This window comes from Pempheris klunzingeri, chromosome 14 (assembly GCF_042242105.1).
Source record: "Pempheris klunzingeri isolate RE-2024b chromosome 14, fPemKlu1.hap1, whole genome shotgun sequence".
NCBI classification, from domain to species: domain Eukaryota; kingdom Metazoa; phylum Chordata; class Actinopteri; order Acropomatiformes; family Pempheridae; genus Pempheris; species Pempheris klunzingeri.
In genome coordinates, this window is record NC_092025.1 from 25,002,923 (window position 1) to 25,022,195 (window position 19,273).

Sequence of the window (19,273 nt, forward strand, 5' to 3'; positions counted from 1 at the left end):
CTAAATGATTGAAGTCAAGGTTCGTCTTCATTTGTGTTCTGTTTAATGGAAATGACAACAGAACATCACCCCCTCCTGTCTGATCGTAGGGAACTCTTCCTGTTTGAAGCTGCTGGATGCAATTCTCTGGAAAAGGAAAAAAAAAAAGGTCCCAATTTGAAACATACAGCTGAGCACACGCTTCATATGTGCAGGAAAATGAAGTCAGAGCAGCTTCAATCGATTATATTTATGATCTCAACGCCTTTATTCTGTTCATTCAGGCTGTAACGTTAGCTAGCGTTAGCTACAAGAACTGGAATTAGCAGCAGCCTTTGGCTACGGTTAGTAAAAGTAATTTTATAATAGTGCAGAAAAGTTATTTTCAATATGGATTAATTTGCTGATAATTTTCTCCTTGAATCAACTGATTGTTTGATTATTAGAAATGGTAAAAAAACGTGTGTGGTGTCACACACAAAACAACTACACTGTCGCCCATAAAGTTGGAATAAAGTGTTTTTTACCTCTTCTCATGAAATGATTGCGACAATGTGATTTACTCTTGATAAATAAAGTTTATATCTTCTCAACTTTATTGATCAAACTCTTCCAAACATGTCACAGTGAAACTTAAACCACAATGAACCTTTGCAGACTGTGTATTCAGGCTTTAACTAAATCGGGGGTATTGAACAATTATTCCAACTTTATGGGTAACCGTGTATTAAGACACAAAAATTACTTTTAAGAGACAGAAAATCTCTATAAAAACACAAAAAATACTATAAAAAGATTCAAAACACCGTTAAAGAAACAAAAATGTAAAAAAGGAAGACGCGTGAGAGACTTTTATTCTGAAGGTTGTCGTGGCCGGAAGTCGGGCGCCATATTGTTGCTAGCTTGATGCCGGTGGAGCGGAGAGGAGACTTCCGCTCAGTCCGGTGGAGAAACATTAAACTATCAGAAACAAACGAAATGAAAAGTGTGTCAGTGGCTATAAACTGATCAGAGCGGCCATATACAAGTTACACATTTGACCAAGAAACTGATTTAGCAGCTTAAAAGCCACGTTTCACGTCAGAGTTCTTGGCTAACGTTAGCTAACTATGTGTCCTGATTAGCTACTGAAGCTAACAGGATTAGCTCTGCGGGCTAAAGGTGGTTAAATGACTGAGAAGCGGAGCCAGTCTGGGGAGCTGTGAAGGTGAGTGTTTCGCGTTATAATCAGACATATCTACTTCTGGTTAAAGCTAAATATTACAGCCGAAAACAGCGAAGAGAGTGACGGCAGGTATGGGGAGATTAACTAACGTCACCTTACTGCATCACCTGCAAAGGTAAACACGCGTGTTCAATAGGGAGAGAACAGCACGCCAAACTCCGTTCATAAATCATCAAATTTTAAAATTGACTCGTATTGTGGCAGAAATGACTGCTAGTTTGTGATGACCAACAATTATTTTGTACTGCTCTACTGTTTGGCATCCATGTACTCTGTAGTAGTAGCAGTAGTACTTTTAATAGTAGTATTAAATGGAGTACATGGTGGATTAGTTCTTTACCAGTTGTAGACTGTGTACATTTACTCAACTACTATAGTTGTGTTTTGTACTAAACTCTAAAATGAGGTCCTTGTACTCTCAGTAGTACCACGTACTTACTTCAGAGGGAAATATTGTAGTTATTCTGTCTCTGAGCCAGTGAAGACATTCAGCTGTCACCAGGTGTGGTGCTGAGACTGATCATGTGATGTTCTTCCAGGATGCTCCAGGGGCCGTACGGCAGCCTGGACCGGGACCGGCCCCTCATCCGGCTCCCGTTCACCAGCTTCATTGTGGGGACGGTGCTGCTCCCTCTGACCGGCCTCATCGCCTGCCTCTTCATTTCAATCTTTTACCATTTCGAGGACTCCACATACACACACTGTCAGGTAAGACGCCTCCGATTCACAGTGACTGATTAACCTAAAACTGATTTTCAGGTGTTAACTTCCCTTCATTAGACGTCTCAGATGAAGTGAGACGATTCCAGTCACTTCGTGTGTCTCATGGATCACATTCAGATTAAATTCACTTGGTTTTTCACGTCAACTTTGATTTTAAATTTGCTTGTGGCTTCTCTCAAACACAGAAAAAGTATTATATGATTCACATAACAGGCCCATCCATTAAAAGAGAAGTTAAAGTAATCAGACAGAACAACATTAATATTAGTATTAGTAACATTATTTACATATTTAACTATTCTAAACAACATTGTATATTCAGTATTAAAGTTAAGAGATTAAAAAGTATAAGAATGTTTATTCATTGGCGTCTCTTGTTGTCTTATAACTGCTGAGTCTGTCTGTTTATTCTGATTATAGTGTTTTATTTTAATATTCCCCCGTTTATCTTGTTCTGTTTTTGTATACTTACACATTTTTACATCTCCTGTTTATATCGCTTGTCTATTAGTTGATTACTTATTGTTTTATTGATGCTTTACTTTTGCTGCAGGAACACTGTATCAAATATGATAAAAGATAATCTAATTTTAACATGTTACTGGGAGCTCAGCAAATAGAACTGTGGAGTGAAATAAATATAATTTTGTAAAATAAAAATGGGAATAAAAGCTAAATATGACCAACACACCGAGTCAGAACAATAAACTCCACACTGAGGCGACAAAAATCCATTCGATTTGATTTTTACTGCCAAAAACACAGAGCATCACCTGGTCTGCAGCATCGGTTTCCATGGCGATATAGCCCAGGTTAACAGAGAGCCACCTTCATGACGGCGAAAACCCTCCAGGCTTTAAACTCACCCACTAATCTAACCAGTGAAACCTCAGGCTGACCTCTGACCCCACCCTGCTCCCCAGGTGCTGCTTACCCACTGCACAGGTGCTGCTTACACACTGCACAGGTGCTGCTTACACACTGCACAGGTGCTGCTTACACACTGCACAGGTGCTAACCTGTAGCGTTAGTCTGCGAGGCTAAAAACAAACATCAGGCACTAAATCGAGCCGCAGCCTGTCAATCAAACTGGAGCCTTTAAGATGCTGCTGATCACTCTGTGTGTGTGTGTGTGTGTGTGTGTGTGTGTGTGTGTGTGTGTGTGTGTGTGTGTGTGTGTGTGTGTGTGTGTGTGTGTGTGTGTGTTCTGTTGTTAACCAGGTATCAAACTACCTCCCGTCCATCAGCGCCGCCATCAGCCGCATGCCGGAGCGCTACATCTGGCGCTGCTGCATCGGCCTGCACTCTGCGCCGCGCTACCTGGTGACCGCCACCTATTTCAACTTCTACCGCGGCCGCTTCGCCCAGAGGCTGCCGGAGCTGCTGCTGAGCGGCCTGGCTCTCCTCTGCAGCCTCGCCGAGAACACCGGCCTGCTGCTGCTCACATATGTGGCGTCCACAGAAACCTACAGTGAGTACCAGTGTGTAGTGGAGGTCTATAGTGTGTGTGTGTGTGTGTGTGCTAGTTAGTCAGTGTGTCAGTGTGTAGTGGAGGTCTATAGTGTGTGTGTGTGCTAGTTAGTCAGTGTGTCAGTGTGTAGTGGAGGTCTATAGTGTGTGTGTGTGCTAGTTAGTCAGTGTGTCAGTGTGTAGTGGAGGTCTATAGTGTGTGTGTGTGTGTGTGTGCTAGTTAGTCAGTGTGTTAGTGTGTAGTGGAGGTCTATAGTGTGTGTGTGTGTGTTAGTTAGTCAGTGTGTCAGTGTGTAGTGGAGGTCTATAGTGTGTGTGTGTGTGCTAGTTAGTCAGTGTGTCAGTGTGTAGTGGAGGTCTATAGTGTGTGTGTGTGTGTGTTAGTTAGTCAGTGTGTTAGTGTGTAGTGGAGGTCTATAGTGTGTGTGTGTGTGCTAGTTAGTCAGTGTGTCAGTGTGTAGTGGAGGTCTATAGTGTGTGTGTGTGTGTGTGTGCTAGTTAGTCAGTGTGTTAGTGTGTAGTGGAGGTCTATAGTGTGTGTGTGTTAGTTAGTCAGTGTGTCAGTGTGTAGTGGAGGTCTATAGTGTGTGTGTGTGCTAGTTAGTCAGTGTGTCAGTGTGTAGTGGAGGTCTATAGTGTGTGTGTGTGCTAGTTAGTCAGTGTGTCAGTGTGTAGTGGAGGTCTATAGTGTGTGTGTGTGTGTGTGTGCTAGTTAGTCAGTGTGTTAGTGTGTAGTGGAGGTCTATAGTGTGTGTGTGTGTGTGTTAGTTAGTCAGTGTGTCAGTGTGTAGTGGAGGTCTATAGTGTGTGTGTGTGTGCTAGTTAGTCAGTGTGTCAGTGTGTAGTGGAGGTCTATAGTGTGTGTGTGTGTGTGTTAGTTAGTCAGTGTGTTAGTGTGTAGTGGAGGTCTATAGTGTGTGTGTGTGTGCTAGTTAGTCAGTGTGTCAGTGTGTAGTGGAGGTCTATAGTGTGTGTGTGTGTGTGTGTGCTAGTTAGTCAGTGTGTTAGTGTGTAGTGGAGGTCTATAGTGTGTGTGTGTTAGTTAGTCAGTGTGTCAGTGTGTAGTGGAGGTCTATAGTGTGTGTGTGTGCTAGTTAGTCAGTGTGTCAGTGTGTAGTGGAGGTCTATAGTGTGTGTGTGTGCTAGTTAGTCAGTGTGTCAGTGTGTAGTGGAGGTCTATAGTGTGTGTGTGTGCTAGTTAGTCAGTGTGTCAGTGTGTAGTGGAGGTCTATAGTGTGTGTGTGTGTGTTAGTTAGTCAGTGTGTTAGTGTGTAGTGGAGGTCTATAGTGTGTGTGTGTGTGCTAGTTAGTCAGTGTGTCAGTGTGTAGTGGAGGTCTATAGTGTGTGTGTGTGTGCTAGTTAGTCAGTGTGTTAGTGTGTAGTGGAGGTCTATAGTGTGTGTGTGTGTGTGTGTGCTAGTTAGTCAGTGTGTTAGTGTGTAGTGGAGGTCTATAGTGTGTGTGTGTGTGTTAGTTAGTCAGTGTGTCAGTGTGTAGTGGAGGTCTATAGTGTGTGTGTGTGTGCTAGTTAGTCAGTGTGTCAGTGTGTAGTGGAGGTCTATAGTGTGTGTGTGTGTGTGTTAGTTAGTCAGTGTGTTAGTGTGTAGTGGAGGTCTATAGTGTGTGTGTGTGTGCTAGTTAGTCAGTGTGTCAGTGTGTAGTGGAGGTCTATAGTGTGTGTGTGCTAGTTAGTGTGTTAGTGTGTAGTGGAGGTCTATAGTGTGTGTGTGTGTGTTAGTCAGTGTGTTAGTGTGTAGTGGAGGTCTATAGTGTGTGTGTGTTAGTTAGTCAGTGTGTCAGTGTGTAGTGGAGGTCTATAGTGTGTGTGTGTGTGTTAGTCAGTGTGTTAGTGTGTAGTGGAGGTCTATAGTGTGTGTGTGTGTGTTAGTCAGTGTGTTAGTGTGTAGTGGAGGTCTATAGTGTGTGTGTGTTAGTTAGTCAGTGTGTCAGTGTGTAGTGGAGGTCTATAGTGTGTGTGTGTGTGTTAGTCAGTGTGTTAGTGTGTAGTGGAGGTCTATAGTGTGTGTGTGTTAGTTAGTCAGTGTGTCAGTGTGTAGTGGAGGTCTATAGTGTGTGTGTGTGTGTTAGTCAGTGTGTTAGTGTGTAGTGGAGGTCTATAGTGTGTGTGTGTGTGTGTGTTAGTCAGTGTGTCAGTGTGTAGTGGAGGTCTATAGTGTGTGTGTGTGTGTTAGTCAGTGTGTTAGTGTGTAGTGGAGGTCTATAGTGTGTGTGTGTGTGCTAGTTAGTCAGTGTGTCAGTGTGTAGTGGAGGTCTATAGTGTGTGTGTGTGTGTTAGTTAGTCAGTGTGTCAGTGTGTAGTGGAGGTCTATAGTGTGTGTGTGTTAGTTAGTCAGTGTGTCAGTGTGTAGTGGAGGTCTATAGTGTGTGTGTGTGTGCTAGTTAGTCAGTGTGTCAGTGTGTAGTGGAGGTCTATAGTGTGTGTGTGTTAGTTAGTCAGTGTGTCAGTGTGTAGTGGAGGTCTATAGTGTGTGTGTGCTAGTTAGTCAGTGTGTCAGTGTGTAGTGGAGGTCTATAGTGTGTGTGTGCTAGTTAGTCAGTGTGTCAGTGTGTAGTGGAGGTCTATAGTGTGTGTGTGCTAGTTAGTCAGTGTGTCAGTGTGTAGTGGAGGTCTATAGTGTGTGTGTGCTAGTTAGTCAGTGTGTCAGTGTGTAGTGGAGGTCTATAGTGTGTGTGTGTGTGTTAGTCAGTGTGTCAGTGTGTAGTGGAGGTCTATAGTATGTGTGTACTAGTTAGTCAGTGTGTCAGTGTGTAGTGGAGGTCTATAGTGTGTGTGTGTTAGTTAGTCAGTGTGTTAGTGTGTAGTGGAGGTCTATAGTGTGTGTGTGTGCTAGTTAGTCAGTGTGTCAGTGTGTAGTGGAGGTCTATAGTGTGTGTGTGTTAGTTAGTCAGTGTGTTAGTGTGTAGTGGAGGTCTATAGTGTGTGTGTGTGTGTTAGTCAGTGTGTCAGTGTGTAGTGGAGGTCTATAGTGTGTGTGTGCTAGTTAGTCAGTGTGTAGTGGAGGTCTATAGTGTGTGTGTGCTAGTTAGTCAGTGTGTCAGTGTGTAGTGGAGGTCTATAGTGTGTGTGTGTTAGTTAGTCAGTGTGTTAGTGTGTAGTGGAGGTCTATAGTGTGTGTGTGTGTGTTAGTCAGTGTGTCAGTGTGTAGTGGAGGTCTATAGTGTGTGTGTGCTAGTTAGTCAGTGTGTAGTGGAGGTCTATAGTGTGTGTGTGCTAGTTAGTCAGTGTGTCAGTGTGTAGTGGAGGTCTATAGTGTGTGTGTGCTAGTTAGTCAGTGTGTAGTGGAGGTCTATAGTGTGTGTGTGCTAGTTAGTCAGTGTGTCAGTGTGTAGTGGAGGTCTATAGTGTGTGTGTGCTAGTTAGTCAGTGTGTAGTGGAGGTCTATAGTGTGTGTGTGTGTGCTAGTTAGTCGGTGTGTCAGTGTGTAGTGGAGGTCTATAGTGTGTGTGTGCTAGTTAGTCAGTGTGTCAGTGTGTAGTGGAGGTCTATAGTGTGTGTGTGTGCTAGTTAGTCAGTGTGTCAGTGTGTAGTGGAGGTCTATAGTGTGTGTGTGTGCTAGTTAGTCAGTGTGTCAGTGTGTAGTGGAGGTCTATAGTGTGTGTGTGCTAGTTAGTCAGTGTGTTGATGATAGTTTCACTAAACTCTTTAATTGTAAAAAGGATCTGTGAATAATGTGAATCACTGTTTTTCTCATCTTGTCCCTGTGTGTGTGCAGGTATTCATAAAAACGGCTTCATCGTGTTCATAGCGAGCTCGCTGCTGCACATGCTCATTACGTGCCGACTGTGGCAGGTGATCAGGAGACACTACGTGAACCCGGAGGTAAACACACCTTCATTCTGTCATATTTCAGACGTTTAGTTTCTTTCTTTATGGAGATTCATTGGTTGAATATACTCAGACAAACACTCAGCAGCTACAGTGCTGCGTTTTGTCCTGCGGGCGGCGCCACAGAGCCATGAAACACTGTGAATGACATTCAAGGGGGGTTAGGAGGCTCTATCAGGCCTTGAGGTGGTTCCAGGAGTCCCAAAGGTGCTTGTGGGGTTCTGATTGGTCCTGTTTAGGCTCTGGTGGTCCTTGAGGAGGTTTTGAGGTGCTTGAAGGGGCACTAGGGGGTCATGTGGTCCATGTGGAGGATCTTAGGGGTCCTTTTTGTTGTTCTGGGAGTGCTGTGAGAGGGTTTTAGTTGACTTTGAAAAGGTTTTGGGGTCCTTGAAGAGGTTTAAGGAGTGCTTGAGGACATCCAAGGTGTTCCAGGGGTGCTTGACTGGGGTTGTGGTGACCGTACGTAGACCTTGGTGGTCCTCGAGGAGGATTTCAGGATCTTTGAGTGAGTTCTCTTGGTCCTCTTGGTCCGTGGTTCAAGGAGTGCCTTGAAGAGGATCAGTGGTTCTTGAGGAGCATCATGGGGGTCTTGAGGAGGTTTAGTGTGATTTTAAATGGTTCAAGGGTGCTTGAGAAGGATTTAGATGCTTGAAAGGTTTCTTAGTGTCCTTAAATAGGCCCAAGTGGTCTTTAGGCATCCTTGCGGTGGTCCCAGGAGCACTCATGGAGGTTTTTGGAGGTCTTTGAGAGGATTTTGTGGTACTTGAATTGCTAGGAGTGCTTGACATGGTTGTTTTGGTTTAGGAGGAGGTTGTGGAGGCCGAGAAAGGTTCCAGGAACATTTCAGGCTGCTTCAGGGGACCTTGAAAAGATTAATTGTGTCCTCAGGGAGGTTTGAAAAGTTCTTGAAGAGGCTGATTTAATATTTTAGGAAGTGCTCGTGGTCTTTGAAGAGTGTTTGCGATACTTGAAGAGGTCCAAGGAGTGCTTGAGGAAGATTGAGAGGTTTTGAGGTCCTTGAGAATGTGTCATGAAATGCTAGTTCAGGCTGTGTCTCAAACTCAGCGACAGACTCACGTATTACTGATTTAAATAAAGACTTGAAAGAAAGGTGAGGTCCAGCTCAGGTGTCAGCAGGTCACTGAATCACCGCGTCTTCAGATGTTAAACTGCAGCTCAGGCTCTCCCAGGCGAGCAGGAAATAGATGAATGAGTTCCAATTTTAGCTTCTGTCTGAACATTATTTTGGTGCTTCCCTGTTTCCAGAATGTGTCACTCGGTGACGGCAGCAGAACTCACGTCTTCACGGTCGCTCGCGTCATGTGACTGAAACCGTCTCTTATTTTAACGTGTTATTTTCTGTGGGGGTTCCCACAACATCTCGGAGAACCTGGAATTATTTAACCCTTTCAACCGTTTTCACTCCACTGGTTTCCTGTCAGTTCGTCATGTGTGTGAAGGTAATATGAATCCAGTGTAAGAATGGCGGACCCCGCCACTAACAGTGAAAACTACTATACATTATATAAATGTTAATATATTGAATAGTTGATGCTAAAGAAAAATGTTGATTTTTTTTCTTTTGCTGATATTGTTTCACTGGATTAAAGGGTGACCCCGGTGTTTTTAAACTTTAGGTCCACTAAAAGAGCTTGTTTGATCCACTGACAGGCTCAGAGTGTTAATCTAAGTGTGTGACAGCATCATGGAAAGGATCCCTACAGAGAGAGACCTGGAAGATCCTTTTGGTTTAACCACAAACAGCACACACACCAGACTACATTCACTAAAACAGGGATTTTAGAGAACAGGACACAGGAGCTGCTGCTCTGCTGCTGCCTCCATCAGTTAGTTTGTATGTGTAAATGTGTGTTACATAAATATTATATTTTATCTGAATGACCTCTTTAAAACACCAAACTCACACAATAACAAAAACAATCTAACCGGTCAAGACAGTGGTTGATCAGGAACCATTGTGTAAAATCCCTGTTTTAGTGAATGTAGTCTGGTGTGTGTGCTGTTTGTGGTTAAACCAAAAGGATCTTCCAGGTCTCTCTCTGTAGGGATCCTTTCCATGATGCTGTCACACACTTAGAATAACACTCTGAGCCTGTCAGTGGATCAAACAAGCTCTGTGCTTTTCCTTGTTAGTTTTCTTTAAGTTAGATATATTTAAAGTGTGTGTGTGTGTGTGTGTGTGTGTCTCAGGAAATGACTTCGTATCGCTGGAAGCTGCGTCTCTTCCTGTTTAACATCAGCTGCTGTCTGGCCGCCGCTTACTTCTTCAGACGGCACAACAAGCACTGTGAGGCTGGAGGTGAGTGTCCGAGCCCTGATTGGCTCCTCTGGTGGTTTACAGGACGGTCCTGCTCAGGTGTTCACTTCCTGTCTCTCTCTCTCCGCCCTCCAGTCTACACCCTGTTCGCCTTCTTTGAGTACCTGGTGGTCTTCTCCAACATGGCCTTCCACTTGACGGCCTTCTGGGACTTTGGGAGCAAAGAGGTGATCGTGGCCACGCTGCCTGAAGACAAGCGATACTGAGCAGCGACCTCACCTGTCGACTCTGAAGAATAACAAAAAAAAGGTGAAATCCACCAACGAGACACTTGGAAACTGATTTATAACTCACGCAGCCCCATGAACATTATGCAGGAACTGACTCTGGTGCCTTTTGTGGAGCGCTGCAGGTGAGATTAAACTTTTCATCATTCCTCTAATCGCTCGTGATGCAGCGACGTGACGTTTCCACCGGCGGCCTCGTCGTCTTCTGTACGAGCGGCGAGCTTCAAAAACGGCTTTTAAACTTTCAGCACAACATTTTTAACCCACACTTCTATAAAAACACTGGAAAAAAACCCTCTCAAAATGTGTTAAATGTGTAAAACTCTCAGGTTTTGTTGACACGTAGATTTTTACATGTAACTTGTCTTCTGTGTTTTGGTGCACAGCGGTCAGAGCGAACACAGGAAGAGGAACAAAACACACACTGCCAGTTAGGAATTGTAAATATAAAAAAAGAAATCTACAACATAAAAATATGAAAATATCTAATTTGTGTAAAAACGCAAAGATCTGCATATTGTTTAAAAAACAAAGCTGCTCAGAATATAGAATATGTGCAATAAAGATTTGCTTTAATGTAATCAAGTGAATTATGGATAAGAGAAGAAGAAGTGAGGACTAACCCTTTGGTGCTAACTTAGTATTATAATAGTGCTGAAGTATTTTAGGAGCTGTGTTACTTTATTTTACAGCACAACCCAAAGACACCATGAAACAGCAGTCAGATAGATTTCTGTAGATAAACTCTTTAATTCAGACACCAAACATTCAGGAATTCAACATGAAGAATCCCCACAGAGCATCAGAGATTAGATTAGGACACAGTGGAGGAAGAACTCCCCTTTAAGAGGAAGAAACTCCCCTTTAACGGGAAGAAACTACCCTTTAAGAGGAAGAAACTACCCTTTAACGGGAAGAAACTACCCTTTAAGAGGAAGAAACTACCCTTTAACGGGAAGAAACTACCCTTTAACGGTAAGAAACTCCCCTTTAAGAGGAAGAAACTCCCCTTTAACGGGAAGAACTCCCCTTTAAGAGGAAGAAACTCCCCTTTAACGAGAAGAACTCCCCTTTAAGAGGAAGAAACTACCCTTTAACGGGAAGAACTCCCCTTTAAAAACTTTGGACGGCATTTTTAAATCAAACGTAGGACAGAGAGACAAAACAAACAGCAACCAAAATACTAATACTGATCAATATGGTAACATGACAATAGCTAATATATGAATAATAACAGGACTAATATCTGAAGCCAGAGAACCAGGACCAGGATCCACAGGAACCAGAGAACCACAGCAGGAGAACCAGGACCAGGATCCACAGGAACCAGAGAACCACAGCAGGAGGACCAGGACCAGGATCCACAGGAACCAGAGAACCACAGCAGGAGGACCAGGACCAGGAGATGAGAAAAGCACAGAAAGGCTCCGGGGAAGATACCAAGTTAGTAACAGACATTAAAGAGACATGAAGCATCAGGATGGAGAGGAAGAGGAGGAGAGAGGAGCCCAGTGCATCATGGGAGTCCCTCGGCAGTCTGAGCCTATAGCAGCATAACTAGGAGCTGGTCCAAGACCTGATCCAGTCCTGAACTATAGGCTTCATCACTAAGGAAGGTTTTTAGTCTACTCTTAAATGTAGAGAGGGTGTCTGCCCCCTGAACCCAAACTGGAAGGAGGTTCCACAGGAGAGGAGCCTGATAGCTGAAAGCTCTGGCTCCATCACTGCTTTAGAGGACAAAACACACTGAGGAAGAAAGTTATAACATCGATGTGTAAATGTGGAATAATTAGCAGGACGGAGTGCATTTTGAAAGAGGATGAGAGGTTCCTGCTGTTCTTTGTGCTCCGTGATGTTTAACAGCATAAAATACAAAACTTTACCAGAAAAAACACAGAAAACAGCACAGAACACAAACAAGGATGGAATAAAAACGACCGTTAAACCCAAAGACAAACAGCAGGTCGATGATGTGACCCCGCTGGCACTCGGTCCGGTCCGGGTCACGGAGTCAGTAACATCAGAAACGAAGCTTTCCTGATCTTTGAAGAGGCTAAAACACGGCTTCCCTCTCACTCTGTTCGGGTTTTCAGAATCAGAAACACTTTATTTTTACAATAGATAAACAAATAACACTCTGTGTGTACGTTTGAGGAGCTACAATGAATAAGATATAAAAATAAGATATATAGATATAAACTGCTGTTATTGCACAGATGAGTTATTATTAAGTTATTGTTGGATTTACAGAAACACTCGTAGTTAAACTCTGAGTGGAGCGTCTTCCCTCGCAGAAGATCTTTGCTCGAGCACATACACTGATCGAAAATGATCAATATTGATCTTTAGCAAGAGCAGGATTAACGGCTCTCGGTTTTGTTTTTTTTCCTTTCCGGCCCGAGCGGTACCTCTTAGACGAGACAGCGTAGCTCGTCGCTAGCTGCTGTTAGCCTCTTCTCTATGGAGGTCTATGGGGCACAGACCTGTTAGCCGCTAGCTTGCACTACAAGGAGCCTAAAAGTCTGGTGTTTGTAGTTTTTTAGTTTTATAAACCAACAACTGCATCCATCACTCAGTAAATCCAACCTGGTGCCCAGGTTTGTAACTCATAAGAGGCATCGCTTCTGTTTTTTGTTGCCCAAATTTTTATTATTTTTGAGTATTTTTGGGATCCTCCGATATTCCGGAGGTTACATCACACTTGCTGCCGTATGGCCTTTTAAAAGAAGACGTGTTTATCTCCAATCGAAACTCTACAGTCTGACGACGGCACAGCTCCCAGTGCTGAAATAAGAAGTTCAGATCGAAGATTAAAAATCGAATCGTGAATTTGAAGAATCATGACACTTCTATCAGACACACGACCCAACAGCAAGTGTTTACTCCCTGATTCCAGTCTTAATGCTAAGCTAAGCTAGCCTGCTATAGTCAGCTATGCCTTTCAATCAAATGAGCCTTAAATCTCTTGACATTATTTTAGATTTGTAATTTTTTTCCAGTCCAAAGAAAAGTGTAGTTTGCTGGTTTTAACAAACAGCAGCTGATCTGTTTCTCTTCCTCCTCGAGCAGAGCGATAAAAATCAGAAACCTCTCGAGCGTCTCCGAGCCGCAGTGACCATAAAACCGGACCTGTTTGGTTTTTATCTGTTAGCTCAGCAGACGGAGGAGGTCATTCACTCCCTCGGCTGCCTGTTGCTCACCAACGCCACTGGTCATAGATCAGATTCACAGCAGTTAATGTTTAATCAGATGGTTCCTGGTGCAATAATTCAGATATGAGTCCTTATTTGGTCCTTTTTAGTCGATACGTTTTCTGTTTTCAGCTGTAAAAACTACGAAGAAAAACACTTGTGGCTGAAATAACATCAAAAACAAAAACTGTGATGTTTTATCTTTTTCCTGAATGGATAAAAACTAAATAACTAATTACTGTTTCCACCCTCTAAACATGGAAACACATATGAAGTCATATCACGAGCTGTTAGAAAGAAGGAAAAAGAATTTGAATATTACAATTTATTAATTAATAAAGTTCACCACCTTCACATTTGTTGGCCAACAAAAATAAATACAGTTGACCACACAATATATGGAATATATCTCTGTTTCTGTTTAGTGATGAAACGTTTGCAAACAATAAAACACCCTGCAGAATAAAAAATAAAAGTGTAATTAAAGGACTTTGACCCAGGAGACTAATAGTTAATCACATTAACTTAACTTAAATAAATATATTTATATTTACATTTCAGCTGCAGGTTGGTCAGGTTTAGGAAAAAGATGATGGTCTGGGTTTAGAATAAGAAGTGAAGTGCAAATATAAAAGACATGAAACACTATTTACCTCCTCTCTAACGTTTCTTTTCTACACCTGGATCCGTCTCAAAAGTGATCAAAAAATGTCAAATAAAAAACTGAAGTACCTCAAAACTGTGGTTAATTATTATTATTGACTAAATGTTCTTCGCTACATTCCTCTGCTGAAAATCAGAAGCCAATCGGACCAACCGCTCTCTTTTATATCAATCAGTGTATTAATTGATCGCAGCAAGCAGAAGATAAAGACCGTTAATCTAAAACTTCATGCATTTGAGTGTGCGAGGGACTTTTATTTTGAAACAATCGCAGGAAATGACGTGTAGATTAAATAGATTTAGGACCGGACGTCTGTTTCTATGTTGGATGATGTTGGATGATAAAAAAATAAAGAACTCCATTTACAGACTTCCTGTTTTATCTGCTTCAGCGGGATGTTTGTGTCTGTGTGGTGCAGCTGAGGAGGAAGTGCTCAGGTCCTTCATTGATAAAGATTTTACTGATACCAAAGCCATAATCGATTCTGCTCACTGGTCAAATCCTTCATTGGTTCCTGTGGGGAATAAGTCGGCTTTTAGCGTCGAGGCAACTGTTTTATAATCTGAGTCTGAACTTAACGTTTGTGCCTAAACGGATGTAAACCTGCTGCTGGTGTTCAATCATAATGTTGATGTTTAAACTTGACATTAGTTTCTGAACTTATCTTAAATATTTGCAAAATGTTAGAAGCTATAGGAATAAGTCTGAATATACAAAAAGGGTCATAATATTAAAGTTTATTACTAGAAAATGTAATAAATAAATGTTATTACTATCTTTTTTTATATCTATCTTTTGTTGCTGTTCAGTGTTTCTGGGTTGAACCCTGAAAACCCAGTTAAAGTTAGGAAGACTATCAATAAGTATTGATTCTGATTAACAGTCTCTGTATTGATTAAATCCTCATTATTCCTCTCCCTGCATCATGAAGCTGGTTTTCTGTGTAAAGGACAAACACATCATGGCGTCATGATGCCACACTTCTTCTTCTTCTTCTTCTTCCCTTGTTTTTCCGCTGACTCGGTCGCTCCTTTGATGACTGTGAGATTTTATTGAGTCATGAACGCCGACCGAGTGAATCAGTGTGTTCGTCATCCTGCTGTCTGAATATTTTCAGTCTGATTCACATGAAAACAAACCAAAAAAAAAAAAAAAAAGGAGCGATTATGTGTGGTTTCTGCTGAGCGCTGCCCCCCGTGGCCACAAGTGGGAACTACAGACAAACATTACAAACATTATTAAGTAAAAAGTAACATCAGCCAAGTTTTAAGAAGTATAATCTGGAAAATGTAGTAAAAATATTAAAAGTAGAAGTGCAGTAAAGTGTCTCCTGTTTATCAGTAGATTATTGATCCTCCTCATTGATGGAAAAGCAGGATTTTACTGTCGGAGCTCATTCTGAACTATTTTGTCTCAAACTGATGAATCTTTTCATTCTGGATTCATCTGCTGGTTATTTTCTCCATCAATACATTGATTGTTTTGGTTTGAAATAGTGAGAAACGTCGTCACAACGAACCAACAGTCCAAATATCAACGTTATTCACTTTTAAAAAAACACAATATCTTTGGCATTATTTGAATTATTATCATGGATGGATTATGATGGTTGCTGGAAAGTTAAAATACAAAAATATTAACTATAATTCACAAAGATGACTACAAAGAGACATAAAACAACTACAAAGAGACACAAAACAACTATGTGGAGACATAAGGACACAAAAAATGGTGAAAATAGTGAGAAATGACTGAAATTGTTGCAGCTGTAGTTGTATTAACCGTTTAGTAGTTCAAATGTTAACAAAACCTCATGTTTTAAAGCTGTCTGATAAATGTAGTGAAGTAAAAAGTACATTACTCTACTCTGATGTAGTGAAGTAGAAGTATTAAGTGGCACGAAGAGAAAATACTCAACGATTAACAAAAGCTGCGGCTCGTCTCTGCCGTTACTGGATGATGTGAGGTGCATGCTGGGATACTTTTCCTCCAGGCGTCCTGATACAACGTGGAGCACAAGAACACCACTGGATGATGTTTTGACCAGCAGGAGAGCAGAAAGACGGACAGTCTCAGAAAAGTCTCGGCCGGAGACGAGGGACAGGAAGAGGAAGTGGCTCTCTGAGCCTCCGAAGAGACGCTCTGGAGGAAGAGACGACATCCTGAAACATTTTAGAGACACAAAGGCCAACTACACCAACTGCTTCTTTACAGGACAACTCCAGTATGTTTAACCCCAGGCCCTATCTGTACATATTTAGTGTGTGAGTGACTGGTAGGTAGTAAAAGTGTTGGAACTGGTCCAGTAGATCACCTCAGCCAGCAGCCACCAAACGGGCTGCAATGGCTGCAACGTGGTCCTTTGGGACAACTGCACCTGATCACAGTAGGTCCACTAAAAGAGCTTGTTTGATCCACTGACAGGCTCAGAGTGTTATTCTAAGTGTGTGACAGCATCATGGAAAGGATCCCTACAGAGAGAGACCTGGAAGATCCTTTTGGTTTAACCACAAACAGCACACACACCAGACTACATTCACTAAAACAGGGATTTTATAGAATGGTTCCTGATCAACCACTGTCTTGATCAGTTAGATTGTTTTTGTTATTGTGTGACTTTGGTGTTTTAAGGGTCAGTTTGGATCCAACACAATGTTTGTGTAACGCACAATAATACAAACAAAGCAGCCGATCGAGGCAGCAGCAGACCAGCAGCTCCTGTGTTCTGTGAGGTACAATTACTGTTTTTGTGAATGTAGTCTGGTGTGTTTACAGAAACAGCAATTTTACGTCACCGACCACAGGAGCTGCTGGTCCGCTGCTGCCTCCATCAGTTAGTTAGTTTGTGTTATTGTGCGACTTTGGTGTTTTAAAGTGTTAGTTCATATTTAACACAAAAATGCCCATCCTTTGCAAGGTTAAATAACCATTTCTGCCAATGGAGTCTGGTATTTTTGAAGAGAGCAATTTAACAGCTGTTCAAATAAACACTAGAAAATGATGGGTGGTGTCACTGAAGGTGTAGTTGAGTTCATCTGTGGGAGTTTTCTTACCTAATTTACTGGAAATCCAGTCAAATTTTGGTTACATTTGGTTAGAGACTCAGTTACTGTGATACTGAGGATTCAGCTCCTTTTATTAGGTCAACACCTGGTATGAATAGGTGCCTTGTGAATGCTGTCGCAGGTGAGTTCATGATTTGATTATTTTGTTATCTGATACCACAAGAGCCCTTTCATCGTTTGGGGAAGTTGTGTCTCTGCTGGTCATTCATTAAACTCACTTCCCTCAGCTTCATTTTCCTGAACAACAAAACGGCCTCAGACGACAACAACAGGAGAGCACAGAGGCGTTCAGACATCCTGGACTTTATCTAAACCTGTTGGACGGATCGTCACAAAATCTCAGCGTGTCCAAAACTTTGGTTTATACCCAGAAACCTGCAGAACTAACAACACTTTGTTTACTCCTAGTTAGCAAATGTTAGCACGCTAACAAACATAGTAAACAGTACACATGACGACATTAGCATTTAGCTCAGAGCACCGCAGCTTATTGAGCGCTGTAGGGAAGATGTGTTTTTGTAGGCTAACCAGGAAGTTAGCGTTGCTCTGGTTACCCCGCAGAAAATCAGCTCTTTGGCAAATAAATGTTTATGAGATGAGATCATTTTAACAAATGAACACCATTTTTTTTTGCTTTTGAAGCTTAAGAAGTAAGAAGCTAACGGCTATAAAAGACCACAGTCACATGACTTTAGCATCACCACTGCTAAGCTAAGCTACGCCTTTTATTAGCAAACTGCCTTTTTTAATACCCGTAAAAGCTTCAAGATTTACAAAATGTTGTATTTACTGATGTATTTTATCTTGTAGAACAAAACATGAAAATCTCCTCATATTATTTCACCAATCTAATTTAGTACTCGTGATAAACTGGAGCCTTCTGCTAACTTTGCTTTATAATGTTTTAGTCATGCTAACGACGAAGCTAAAACAGTACGTACACCTTTAGCGTTTCAGAACACATGATGTTTATCTTTTCGGTCTAATAAAAACACTTCCTTTACCTCAAAACATTTGTAAGGCACATTTTAAAGCTTGAATTCATTCGCTTTTAAGGAATCACAATCTGAAAACAATTGTTTTCCCGTTTTTGGTTTTTTTTTTTGTTTCTTTATTGATGAAATGCAAAACAGTGTTTTAAGAGCCTGAAGATGCAAATAAAACTAAACCAATCATACCTTTAATTACATTCATGCGACTCATTTGTTCCAAAGTAAATCTGCAGAGAAACACAGAGAGAAGATTTTTATCACACTAATCAAAATGATTTCTCTCGTCTTCTTAAGTTTGTAAGAAAAGACTTGAAACTTTTGCATGTTTCTTTGGCGCTTTTTCAAAAGGTTTTATGAGTTTCAAGATCCAAAAAACATGAAAACTACAAAACTTTGGGACAAAAGGGGTTTTTTACAGTGAAGATCATATTATAATAATCATAATATCAGTGTGCTTATAAACGCCGTCTGTCCGCCTGCAGTTGAAGTAAATTCCCAGAATCAGTAGCCATTTTCTTTAACTTCCTTATTTCTATTTACATCAGTTTATGACTGCAACAGAGCTGCTTCCTGTCTGACCCCACCCCCCCGAGAAAACAGCAAAAACACTGCAAAACTAGAAAGTTAGTATTAATGGAGTTTGTCATACGTCTGTTTGGAGATAATTATGCTCAAAGTGTTGAAACTGCACTTCCCATAAAGCTTTGGGGGAATTTAAACAGGAAGTATCATGTAATGGAGCCACTGAGTTGTCCTGTGTTTAGCTGATATTTGTTTGTCAAATTAAAAGTACGCCGAATTAGCCGTTAGCAGCTTCTGTTTACAGTGAATCCATGGATGTGCAGGCAACTGTCACTGGATGACTTTGATATAGAAGAAAACTTAAAAACATGAAGATTCTCAGGCAAGTTCTGCAGCTGTAAGGAGCGTCTTTTTTTCCTCTGATTTCCAAGCACATTTATGGACATTTATTTGTCACGGACATTAAAGTTAATGATATCCCGGGACGTGTTAAGTCCTGGTAAATCTAAAAGTATGTGTTTCGTGTCCATGTGTTTTAGATTTCACTGAATTATGATGCTGGGAAACACTGTGATGTTTGACACGAAATGCAGAAGTCAGGTGTCACATGTCTGAAGGTATTTTAATAATTTTATTTTAACAACCTCTTTGTTGAGCTCTGCGTCACAGCTGTAGCTCCAACTTCCTGTTTTTTTTAAACACCTGCATGTACCTGTCACCTCACACTGTGGCTGCATTCCAATACCTGTACTACCAAACGCCACAAAAAGATCCGGCAATGCTGCCTTCAAATGGGGTTTTCAGAAGGGGTGGAGGCCACGGAAGTGAATTAGTCAGAGTTTTTCTTCGTAGTTTAATGTCTGAGGAAGATGTTGATAATCCCAACAGTCTCACATTTCCTGTATTTAAGTTATCTGCTAGCAAGCGAGCTAAATCTATTAGCCTCTGTGACTTCTTCCCCTCACGCCTCTTCCTCTTCAAAGTGAAGATAAAACATGACGAAGACAGTTAAAAGTGGTCCACACTCGTG

The 19,273-nt window shown here is 41.7% G+C and overlaps 1 protein-coding gene across 1 annotated transcript; it reads left to right on the forward strand.

Annotated features, from left to right (window-relative positions):
* The first annotated feature begins 900 nt into the window (after positions 1-900).
* pgap2 (post-GPI attachment to proteins 2) lies at positions 901-10,350 on the forward strand. The gene is made up of 6 exons (XM_070843745.1): positions 901-1,186; positions 1,744-1,912; positions 3,149-3,398; positions 7,132-7,238; positions 9,456-9,564; positions 9,658-10,350. The coding sequence occupies exons 2-6, from the start codon at positions 1,745-1,747 to the stop codon at positions 9,786-9,788; spliced, it is 765 nt and encodes a 254-aa protein (XP_070699846.1). The 5' UTR covers positions 901-1,186; position 1,744; the 3' UTR covers positions 9,789-10,350.
* The last annotated feature ends 8,923 nt before the right edge of the window (positions 10,351-19,273 follow it).